Source organism: Ptychodera flava, chromosome 9, assembly GCF_041260155.1.
Source record: "Ptychodera flava strain L36383 chromosome 9, AS_Pfla_20210202, whole genome shotgun sequence".
Classification (NCBI taxonomy): Eukaryota; Metazoa; Hemichordata; class Enteropneusta; family Ptychoderidae; genus Ptychodera; species Ptychodera flava.
The window spans coordinates 2,298,598-2,310,659 of NC_091936.1; the positions used below are offsets into that span (position 1 = coordinate 2,298,598).

Genomic DNA, 12,062 nt, shown 5'->3' on the forward strand with positions numbered 1-12,062 from the left:
ATCTTGCTTAGTTTTTTTGGAGCACAATTTTAAAGAAATCAACTAGGGTTAAATTCACCGCTCTGGAAGTTTTTCTGGCATAAATATTGTTTTAGAAGGTTTAATAAAATTCTGAAACACACTTTGGAAGATCCTTAGAACAACTTGCAGTTCAGTCACATATCTCAAAGCATTGAAATAAAACATAGGGAACACCGATTTTTGAAAGGTTATGCAAATTACCTGTCACGTGATAGTTATGTTAACAATGGTGACACTATGGTAACAAAAATGTTCCCTTATATCTAGGCTTTCCGAAAATATATAATTTACGGGGGTTCTGAGCTTATTAACCACTAGAGAATTGTTAGCTTAAAAATGTCAAGTACTTGTCTTGGAACAATCTAAAGAATGTACATAGTGGGAGGAGACCTCCTTCGATCGCATCCACATGCAGACGCAAGTTACATCCCTGAGATTGTGACCTGACTCGAATTATACTTGTTGTGCTGTACACTGGATAACACGCTGGTGTTATAAACGATAATTCAAGTCCGTCTGCTGCAAGTTACGTACTATACGTTGCCAGCGCAAAGCGAAAGTTCTCTATGTGGGGTCAAATTTTAATTCAAAAGAAAATATTCCTGACTAATTTGAGAGCAAAGACAGCTTGGTAACTTATTAGTAAAATAATAGTTAAATAGTTAAAATAAAAAGTAATTCAAAACCGTTGCATTGATCGATTTTTTCATGTGTGCGCACGCGCATGCGTGCGTGGACCAATATGCATGTATGACTACAGGTACAGCTACAGCAGGCCTGTTGTATGAGTAAACGTGTGCGAAGACTGTGTTTTATGCGTATAGTGTTTTATGTCAATGGTATGTAGTGTCCCATGTAGTCTGTTTGCCTTACAAAGTCCGTTTTAAATGTGAAATTTTACATTCGGCCCTGTGTTCATGCATTCGTGTTTATGCGTTTTGCATGCTTTGTGTGGCTGTGCACGTGCATCGTGCAAGCATCTGTGTTCGTCCAAGTGTAGTTGTTTTATGTGTATAATATACATACGTAAGAAATCTATTTAATTTGAGTGGATAGTTGCACAAAATGTGTCTGTGCTGTGAGAAGTGCGCGAGTGTGATACAATAAATACTGCGGAAACTTGTTCGTGGTGAAATCTACTTTTATTTAAATTAACCTTTACAGCCCCGCAGGGCTAACCATAGTCAAATTATTCTCATCATTAAAATATTAAATGATATTAGATTGTTGGCAGCTAGTAATAATCGCGGGTATTGACGCCGATCTAACAACTGAATAACTTCATTGTAAGTTATTGTCACGCCAGTCTACGGTATTGACTTGGTATTCATTGAAAAATGTACCGTGAACTCTGAACAATAACAATAGCCAATGTGCAAATATTTACCAGTAAACTTATTTAGCAAGCTATCCTAACAACAATTTCATTGATATTTTTGAAAGTTTCCGATTATAGATGAGTATCAGCATGAGAACCGCGAGTCTAATGCTAGTAATTAAGCTATATCACAGTAATAAAGTACATGGCTAATGTTGCAGGGAATACAAACACTGGTATGCTCTCATTAAAAGTCAGGACAGTGCCCAGTACGTAACATTTTGAGGGATCTGTCCATAGTTTGGCGTTTTCTACGCGTCATTATCAGACGCAGTAATGACTGTCATGGGATGACACAAACTTGGGGTTCATCTTCTAAAGTGATTTTCTTTGCAAAGTATTTCACAAACTGTACCAAACATGTGTCCCAACCACAGTGGATTAGGTTTATCTGTTGATTGACATTATATGCTGTTTAACCTAATTATCTCAAATAACTACTGCATCGACAAAGCAACACTACAGCTAAATTTGTCAGATGGCCCATAGATTCTCTTCTTACTGTTGTCAACCACCATCACAGCAAAAGTTGGTGCCATGCGCAAACAGATTCCTTTTCGTATCCGATTACTTCTTGTTAGTTGTAATCAACAGTATTTCTACTTTTCCCCTGTAATCAAAGAGTCAAACTGTCAGTTCTCTTGCCCTAATTGTCCAGTAAATATATTCATAGCAAGGCAACACTGCCGTTTTTGCACAGTGAAAAGAAAGACCATAAGTTTATCGAAAGTATGATGCAGTGAAAATGTAATTACTAAACTATATATTTAATTTTGAGAGATTAATCAGTATAGAGACACAGCTATTCGACAGAACACTATACATTGTACTTGGTTAAACCTGCTACGAACGGTGCACGGGGAGGTATGGGGTTCATTTCTATCGTTTTATTCAATACGCTCTCTTACGCCAAATTTCACATTCCAGGTGGCATTCTTCCTTAGATTTGAAGTTGTTGCTATTTCCATCGGCGCCAAAATAAATAAATTCTTCACATTGTTTCTTTTCACAGTTGTAGTACCATCTTGCTTCTTTCTCTTCACCGTTACCTGGGTCAACCTCTAAGCAACAGTAATCTACCATGAAAAGGTAAATATTCCTTATTATAATCATCGTCGGAAATATCTAGAAATCTTAATCTATCTGTGTCTCCAAACAAGTACACATTTTACATTCCACGTAATCTCGACATTTCAAATTGAATATCCCTCGGTAATTACGTACATAATCGCTCAGTTTGAAGTTACTCATTTGTGTCATAGACAGTAGAAAGAATCCTTTCACTATGCTTGTGCAATCTTCGTAGCAAAAGTCAATGTAAGTGATTATGTGAATGAAGTTATGTTTGCGGCGAGGTGTACACAAGTAACTCTCATCTCAATGTAAACTTCGCAGCGATAAGTACCTGGTTTCCATTGCGCGCTGTTTGTCTGTATGTCTGTGTGTCTGCCCGTCTCCCGGTCTGTTTGTCTGTCCGTTCATAATTCTACCTGAAAGGTGATACCTTCTTACCATTGCAATTTATTACGTTGTCCGCTTCATCGTAAAATTCAGCGAAACAACCTCCACAATGATTAGGCCTGCAGCTTATTTCTTTGTCTGTAGGGGGCGTCTCACATTTCTGAACACTACAAGGGTCGATTGAACAGTTCAACGGAAAACTTCCATCAGGGCATGGTCCTGTGTTGAAAAAAGACAAAATATATTGATACCAAATACAAAGATGGCGTCCTTCCAACTGCTTGCTTTACATCAATAGCGTAGGTCGAGATTTAGGGTAGGGTTGTCATTTTTAGCCAATGGACACTTAAATTAATCCCATCTCTTACATCGCCGAAAGTATATAAATTGTATTTGTAAAACTATGTTGTGAATATATGCCGCGGAATCTGCACTATCAATGGGCTGTCAGCCTAATGTAGACAAATCTGTAGAAGTTTCCATATAACACCCGAGTACGAATGTCACATCCATCAGGAGAGATCGAAATTCGGGAAACACATTTTGATCATTGTTCCAACTCTTCGCTCTCACGTTTGATTACTCGTCCGAGGTCAACGCCCGACATTAAACTTGGAGATGAACTTTTACTGTCACAATATGACCAGACTCGTCTTCTGGCTACTTTGGTTAATTATGTCGCCTTGTATAGTATAGGCTATGACTAGACCTAGTACCTGTACTAGCTTATAGCTTGATCTCAGTTTGTCTTCTTTCAGTCTGTCAATATACCATAAACATTTTTAAATAACACACTAGAAAATACATGTTTGGTTTGGGGGGTTTTTTTTTGGGGGGGGGTTCTCATGACACTTTGCAGAGAACCTCCTCGACCCACCTTTTGCTAGTGGCTGTGTACAAACAGGTGCACAACCATTGAAGCAACACTTCATCTTGTCTTCACAATCTTCATCCCAGTCACATTCTGCTTCACAGTTGTCAAAGTCTTCTAACTCAGGGCATTGACCTGGTTTCTCATCTATTGAGATCAAGACGGAGGTGAATATTATGATATCATATCTCAATGTTGTGGATACGCAACTGTTGTGTAGCTGCCTTCGATCAACAAGAAAATCGATTATAAAGGAACGGCAAAGGTTTATATCTCCATTTACCTGTATCTGCGCATACCCAACCACACTCTTCCTTCGATTCAAAATTGTTGAGGGCTTCATCACAACCACTCCACCAGAACATTTCGCATTCTTCTTTCTCACAGTCATAATAATAACGTGGGATAGCTCCCTGACAACTGCCAGGCTGTGGTTCTTCACAGCATGGGTCCGTTCCAGGATTGGCGATGTCTGGCTCAGCTTTCAAAGACGTACAAAACAATGATGGAATAAATGATAAGTTTTTGTAATAAACGTCTCAACCAACTGAATTTGATAATTTACTATTGTTACAGAGAGAAACTATTCCCGCTATAGGGTCATGGCAGCAGGGTCACAGGCGTTTGGCACATTGCTGGGATAATAATCGTATTTAATATGTAGAATGTCTATATACGACTTGATTATTCAGAAAAAGAATCACCGTACGTGAGATATTAGTGTAGGCCTACATGTTGACTGGCATACCGAGTGGCTATGGCTGCCTGGCTCGGGCCAGGCGAACGCACTGCATAATCATCAATGAGTAGAATGTCTACATGAATTGACTATTTAATAAAGAATAACGGTACGTGATATTACTGTACATGTCGGCTAGCTTAACCGAGCGTCTGTAGCTGCTGGGCTTTGGCCCGGCTTGGGCCCGCCACTGCTGCACAGACATGTCTGTGCAGCAGTGGACAACGGGCCCAAGCCCTGCAGAGCTCTACAGCCACTCGATTAAGCTAGCCGATATGTACAGTAATATCACGTACCGTTATTCTTTATTAAATAGTCAATTCATGTAGACATTCTACTCATTGATGATTATGCAGTGCGTTCGCCTGGCCCGAGCCAGGCAGCCATAGCCACTCGGTATAATGCCAGTCAACATGTAGGCCTATAGGCCTACACTAATATCTCACGTACGGTGATTCTTTTTCTGAATAATCAAGTCGTATATAGACATTCTACATATTAAATACGATTATTATCCCAGCAATGTGCCAAGCGCCTGTGGTCATGGCAGCAGGGTAACAGATTTAAAAGTTATCCAGAGAAACGACAGACTGACATCAGTGTCCAAGCAAAAACGACGTTTGTAAGAAATTCTACCTGCGTTTTACGTTGAATAAATGTTCAAATACGGTCTGCAAGAACAACTCCGCAAATCATGTCCACTGATTTGAAAGTATCGAAACAGAAACTGACAAGAAATATCTTTCTGACGATTCAGTACTCCGACTAAGACACATACTATTAAAAGCTGGGTATAAATGATACTCACTCGGAAACTGACAAAGAAAGTTCTTTGGTTCACTGCACTCACGGAATTTCCAGCTGAAGGAACCATCATCCTCCGGACTAATTTGAATCAAATGGCAAGAATGAATGAAGAATGAAGAATCTTGTAAGTGATACAAATGAAATAACACCACTGTCAGGAAAATACTGATAATCAATCTTCTAGGAGAGAAGATTATGCAAGATATTGGAGAAAAGTGTTAACACCATATGTTGAACAACAAGCAAGTTTATTTTCTGAACGCCAGGCAAAAAGTATGTCTGACCTTTCGAGTCGTTTGCATATGCAGCTCTTCACCGATGGAAAGACAGGACCACTTGGAAGAATAAGAAATTTCCAGTGGAAGTTTTGTTCACTTTCGTCTTTACTTTTCTTCGCCGAATAGGCTGAACGAATTTAATGATATTGACACTTGGACTGACATTGGTATCATTATACACTTTTTTGTAATTTTTATGACTCCTCTGCTCCCCATGCAAATAAGTCGCACCGATGACTGGACAATTGACCAGCATAAGAAACTGTCGACTTACCACAATGCGACACAATTTTTATCTTTGTCATTTTCGGCGTCTTCATCTGGTTCCCACAATACCTTACTTCCATCAGCCCACACCACAGTCTCCTTCTCTATATCATTTGCACCGATCCAAAACTCTTCCTCCAAATGATCTTCATCTAAATATTCCTCAACATCAAATTCTAAGTCTTCTTCCGGTATTTTAAGAAGCATACCACCCTGCTCTTCGCAGTACGCCTCGGCATCTTGCCAAGTTTCCTCTCCAATTATAACTCCAATGTTTATCGCTTCAGACTGTCGTGTGTACACCTCTGAATTTCAAGTGGGAAAAAAATAAAAACTAAGAGGGAGAGTAGGGTTTGTGCGATTAGTGATATCTATTGATTTCTTTCACTGGTCACATCGTCGGACCGGGCAATTGACTGCGGGAGGTATATGCTAATCTGTCTAGGTTTACAGGTGTTTGTAGGTGCTGGTTACGTGTCAAGCTTTGAACAGAGAGTTGTGTCACACTGTATCTCGCTCAACAAAATTAAACAAAACAGCACAAAACAAAACAGGCACATGTAATTCAACTAAATTAAGGCCATTGCTGTAATGCATAATATGTGGCAGCCTGTCTTACTCAATATAACAGCTTACAATCCAAACTAACAGTAGAAAGTTCCAAGCAAGTGAGCAGATGCAATACAACTCCCTTCGAACACCACACAATTAGGGAGCGTTCAGTTATTACGGCCGGGGGTGGGCCGGCAAAATCCAGGGGGGGGGGGTCACAAATTTGAAAACTGCAAAGGGGGATCATGTATTTTTCAAACAGCTCAGAGGGGGGTCACTTAATATTCATAAGTATCCGTCTCGTCAAAAAGCAGTTTCAGTGTTCGGAAAGAAATATTCTGGGAGATAAAAATGATTTGTTGCATGATTTCATTCTCTGAAGTTATTCACCTGTAAATCTGAACAAAAGTGTAATTATCTGTCACATGAACATCTTAACTAAGCAACTTTGAGGCTTGTCTTATTGTAAATCGAGCTTACTGAGGGCAATGAACAATTCCTATTACTTACATATTAGAGATATAGCAAGTTTTGTCAAGGAAATTATTTAACAGTTACCTGTACTACGACTACTAGTACCATGAAAAGTTAAATAATACTTTTAGGTGAAATTCCAATATCATAATTGAACTTTCAAATACCCTATTTGAATCAAGTACATTTGCATCAATTATCAAACACCTATAAAAACACAAATCAACTTAGTTTAGCATTGTGAAAAATTATTCTTGGTTTTCTCATAGACTCCAATGCATAGTGAATCAACATTTTGGTGAAATTCCAAAAATCTAATTTCTTGCACACATATCAACCTTTAACCATCCTAGGCTAAGTAAGTACTTTAAAATGAATTATCAAATGTCTATAAATACACAGATTTTTTGATAATTTTGTATTGGAAACAAATTATTCACAGTTTCCTCATAGACTCCCATGTACAGTGAATCTACATTTTGGTAAAATTCCAAAATACAATTCTGGCGAACATATCCATTTGTTACCACCCAAGTCTAATCAAGTACATTAATATTAATAATCGAGAGTACATAAATACACAGGTTTACCTATTTTTGTATTGGAAAAAATTATTCATACTTTCCTCATAGACTCCCATGTATAGTGGATGAACATTTTCAGTGAAATTCCATTATCAGATTTCTTGTACACATAATAAGTACCTTTAACCATCATATTCTAATCAAGTGCAATTATGTTAATTATTGAATGTCTGTATATGCACAAGTATAGCAGGTTTTTCATTGGAAAAAAAATTATTCACAGTTTTATCATTGACTCCCATGTATAGTGGATGAACATTTTTGGTGAAATTCTAAAGTCAAACTTTTTGTGCACATGCCAGTTGTAACAACCCTATTTCATTTTACATTTATGTCAATTATAAAATATCTATAAATGCATAGATATAGTTTTGCATTGAAAAAGTATAACATAGTTTTCCGATATATTACCATGTATAGTGAATCAGCATTATCAACAGCTGATTTTCAATTAAATCCAAATATCAAAATTTTGTACACACACGCTTGCGCAAAACATTGCGATCCACCTGTAATGTCTGTCCAAGGGGTAATTTCTGAGCATTAACACCTTGTGAGTTTGTAAGGATGGTCATTTGAAAAAATCTAAGATCTTTTTTTGGGGGACTCTATCGCTCATATACCCCCAGGTGTTTGTGTGTGCAGCTTTACTCAAGCAATGTGGGGGAGGGGGGTCATAAAATTTTTGTCATCTTAAAAGGGGGGTTCATCAATTTTTTTGGTTCATTGGGTAGGGGGTTCACTTATTTTGACTATAAATGCGCAGGAAGAATTTGCCGGCCCACCCCGGCCATAATAACTGAACGCTCCCTTATACGTTCTACTACGACGTTTAAACAGTTCACACAGCACATCACAGGTACGATGTGATCGAGCTAGGTACAGGCTAGTCTCGGCTACCCAGACTGCACTTTCGGGCTCTCAACTAGCCGTCCCCACACCACAGGGTCACACACAGGGTGGCCGGATTAGAGCCCTGAAGTGCAGACAGGGTAACCGAGACTAGGCACAGCTGATGCCTACAAAAGTAATGCTGCTATGAAGTCAAATGGATTGAAAGAAGTTAGAAATAACATCATAGACGCTGACAGTATAGAATTTACATATTTCTAACAAACATATTGATAGCTCAAATGTCTACCAATGAATTATGACATAGTTTCATTCCGTACCAAAATGTGTACTCTGTATGAGCATTACGTCCATGTATCAACAATCGAAAGTAACTGATAACAAACCTCTTTTCGTTACTTGATGAGCCTTCAGTGACTGTCAAGAGATAAAAATAATTAAACAGCAAAGTAAAGACATTATTACAACTTCTCTGATGTCGAATTCTCGTGTTCAAACATATTTTGTCACTAATAGTAATACACTTAATATTTCCTGAAGTTGATCGTTCTAATACCTTAGTATGTTACTTTCATTGTTTGAATCCATGGATGGTGTAACCGTCACTTCGGAGAGGAAAAGTATTTAAACAGTAATTGAGACGATCGATGGACGTGAAAGTTGACGCTGATTAAGTGTTTGTAAAATCTTCAGTGTTGTTTGGTGTTTAGTGGACTTAGATGGCGTTCATGTTAATGTACCTTACCACAATTCACAAGTTTCACATCATAGGATTGTAAATTATAGGATGGTAAATTCACAAGTTTCACACCATATAGGATCATAAATTATAGATGGTAAATTCACAAGTTTCACACCATGTAGGATCATAAATGCACAAAAAGTTTGCTGCAATAAGTGAAGACAGCAGAGACTGTCATTGACTGAATTACGTCATCTACGAACCGTAATGGCTGACAATACTTACTCTGTGTTGTAGTTTTGCTCCAGTACATTGCTGCACAAAAAGTGTCGGTAACATTAACACTATATAAAACGTGATCTTCATGCCGATCTATCAAGAGAAACCCAGAAATTTCATTGAACACTTCCTCGGACGAAGAAGGGTTAATTTGAACGAATGTTGTTTCTTTTTATTTTGTGCTATCATGATGTTCTAGTTTTTCATTCTTGTTTTCCTTTTCATATTGTGGTGATTTCACCCAACATGTGTCATCCCCGGCCATCTTAGCTTTTCCTTGCTGATATACTCCTCTGCAGACGGCCATATCACCTTCCTCAAAAGATCAATTTTCTAAATACGATTCGATGAATGTGACAAGTAAAGTTTGTACAAATTCAATGTTAAACCGTTTCAAAATAGTACAAAACGTATGACAATGTTTTCTTCGTCGTCATACCATTATTTCAAGACACGTATTGCCATTCACCCTATGAAATATTTCGCTAATTTATTTGTAAAAACCCGGCAGTATCGAAGTGTGTGCAGGTACCTGATTTGTGCTAGCCAAACGCCATGGCTATGTTCATAATCTTTCTGTACATTTGTGTCGATTCACCTCACTGTAATCACGTAACCACCGATACGGTTTAATGAGACAAAGTAATCATTTGTTTAATAGTTTGAAAGCCAACAAATACTTGCATCTCACAATCTATGAGTTAAGTGATATCATGAGAACATTATACCACATCACCTTCAGTAAACTAAATTACAATTTCTTTACCATTTCCGTCGTTGCGTAGGCACGTAATATTTACATCGATGCACAAACCGGCCCAACGTGAACAAACACTTTATTTATGCAACAGCTGTATGGTCCAACCCTTTATTGAGTATATGTCCCTTTAGTTATTAATACTCTACCAGTGCCACTAGATTGTGACGTGTATCTCTGTCCATAGTATAAGATGAGAGGCTAGGCATGCACATCAATCTCAAACATTCACTTATTTTACCACTTTTTTGTGTCAGCATTGCGTTGTACGTTTAGCCAGTGCCTGTTTAATACACTTGTATATCCGATAGGAAAACCGACAACCGTAAAATACCAAATGTTTATTCGTCGTGTTATTCCCGATTGTGAAAAATGAACGCCCATCATTTAGGTAGGCATGGTCTAACGTCACGTCAGTTTATACTAAGAAATACACGAAAATCAACTTACCATGGGTTAAGTGCGACACAAATCTTAGTTCGTATTGGGATCGATTTCCGTAAAGCGCGCAGTAACTGTAATGGCGTAGCGAAGTTCATCCGGGGATTTCTCAAGTTATCCAATAGTAAGCGCACCAAATGTTACATTTTACAGATTACGATGGGAATTCACTGCGTTGTGTCCAGTAAATCCCCTATTAAAATAACTTGTCATGTGGAATAGCTTATCGCAAACCAACATTTCGACGGAAACACAAATTGTGATGTAAATTATTTGAATCACTGTTTCTTAATGAAATGAACAAATTATAAATCATGCAAAGTGTTATTAGACACCTTGTTCTAAGAATTTTCAACAACAACGACAAAAATACAGAACACAATTTATTATTATAACCATCTTCAATATTTACTTTTTCCGACACCTTGATGTCAGACAACTGTTTGAACGAGTCATGTGATATGACGTCATAAATGACATTATTTCAGAATGATATCTTACGTTTATGACCATTGCTGAAATATTGCATTTGCTTTATGATATTTTGAACTCTCACCTTCTTTGATGTACGTTGAACCGTAAACTGGCTTCTGAACTGATTATGATAGTTCCCATGTAGGCTTTATTTGATTATTAGCTAATGATGAATACTGGAACAATGATCTGCATCTTTTGTTGATTGCTGAAAAGCGCATATGCCCTTACTCGATGAACTCGTTTCTGTAGCGGTGATCATCTTTCGCAGCATAGTTTCGTGGAATTTCAAGGTGAAATTCCGGTATGCAAGGGGGAGGGAGGGAGAGAGAGAGAGAGAGAGAGAGAGAGAGAGAGAGAGAGAGAGAGAGAGAGAGAGAGAGAGAGAGAGAGAGAGAGAGAGAGAGAGTGTGTGTGTGTGTCAGGGTGTCAGTGTTAAATAGTTCGAAAACTAGCTGCTTTCTAGCCGGGATAAGCACGGTGCAATTTCATAACGTAAATTTTATAGCTTTGTCAAAAGCTTCCAAAGTTTGTAATCTTTAAGTAATGATTGTCCCGTACGTTGATAATGCACAAAGTGTCCTGCAAAATATAAACGTAATCGGTAATTCATTTTACCTTCAGTTAGGTACTAGTTCTTTGTTTGCATACATAATTGAGACAGGTATCTCTCTTTGCTCTTTACTTTACCAAGTGAAGACGTTGCATTGTCTCGTGCCAATATGAAAAATGGTGGTAAATGGGACAATCGTAAATGAATTATTCCAACATATGAACAATTTTATTAAACCTTTCCATTAATAATGTTGCTCGCCAAACATAGGAGAATCATATTTTTTAAATAATTTCAAAGGGAAAGGAAAAAGAAAAGGCAGAACGCATATGCTCTGTGTTTGTAAGATCGATCAAATAATTGGATGGGTACCAGTTAGAATCTTCATCACACATTTATCAGACAATGTCAATCGTGTAGTTTACATTTTATGTTGACTGTTTGAAATAGCGATCACTCATTGTGAAAAGGTTAACAATAATCCTTATGCAAAGCAGCCAAAGGCATATGGTAATTTGCGCAGTAAGGTAGAACGTAAATACGCTGCTGTATTTTCAGAGCCTAAAACAGAGTTGAAATTTCAAAACAGCTG

The 12,062-nt window shown here is 37.9% G+C and overlaps 1 protein-coding gene across 1 annotated transcript; it reads right to left on the reverse strand.

Moving 5' to 3' along the window:
• Nucleotides 1–1,141: 1,141 nt before the first annotated feature.
• LOC139139743 (tissue factor pathway inhibitor-like) lies at nt 1,142–10,707 on the reverse strand. The gene is made up of 10 exons (XM_070708609.1): nt 10,453–10,707; nt 9,252–9,338; nt 8,671–8,701; nt 5,830–6,127; nt 5,279–5,355; nt 4,015–4,212; nt 3,738–3,878; nt 2,912–3,079; nt 2,308–2,475; nt 1,142–2,009 (listed from the first exon to the last, which is right to left on the reverse strand). Exons 1-10 carry the CDS (start codon nt 10,453–10,455, stop codon nt 1,999–2,001), a joined length of 1,182 nt encoding a protein of 393 aa, XP_070564710.1. The 5' UTR covers nt 10,456–10,707; the 3' UTR covers nt 1,142–1,998.
• Nucleotides 10,708–12,062: the final 1,355 nt, after the last annotated feature.

Coding starts and splice junctions, on each gene's coding strand:
- LOC139139743 (XM_070708609.1), bottom strand. Junction 8,702..9,251: donor GAGCAAAACTACAACACAGA/GTAAGTATTGTC, acceptor ATCTCTTGACAG/TCACTGAAGGCTCATCAAGT. Junction 4,213..5,278: donor CTTTCTTTGTCAGTTTCCGA/GTGAGTATCATT, acceptor CGTCTTTGAAAG/CTGAGCCAGACATCGCCAAT.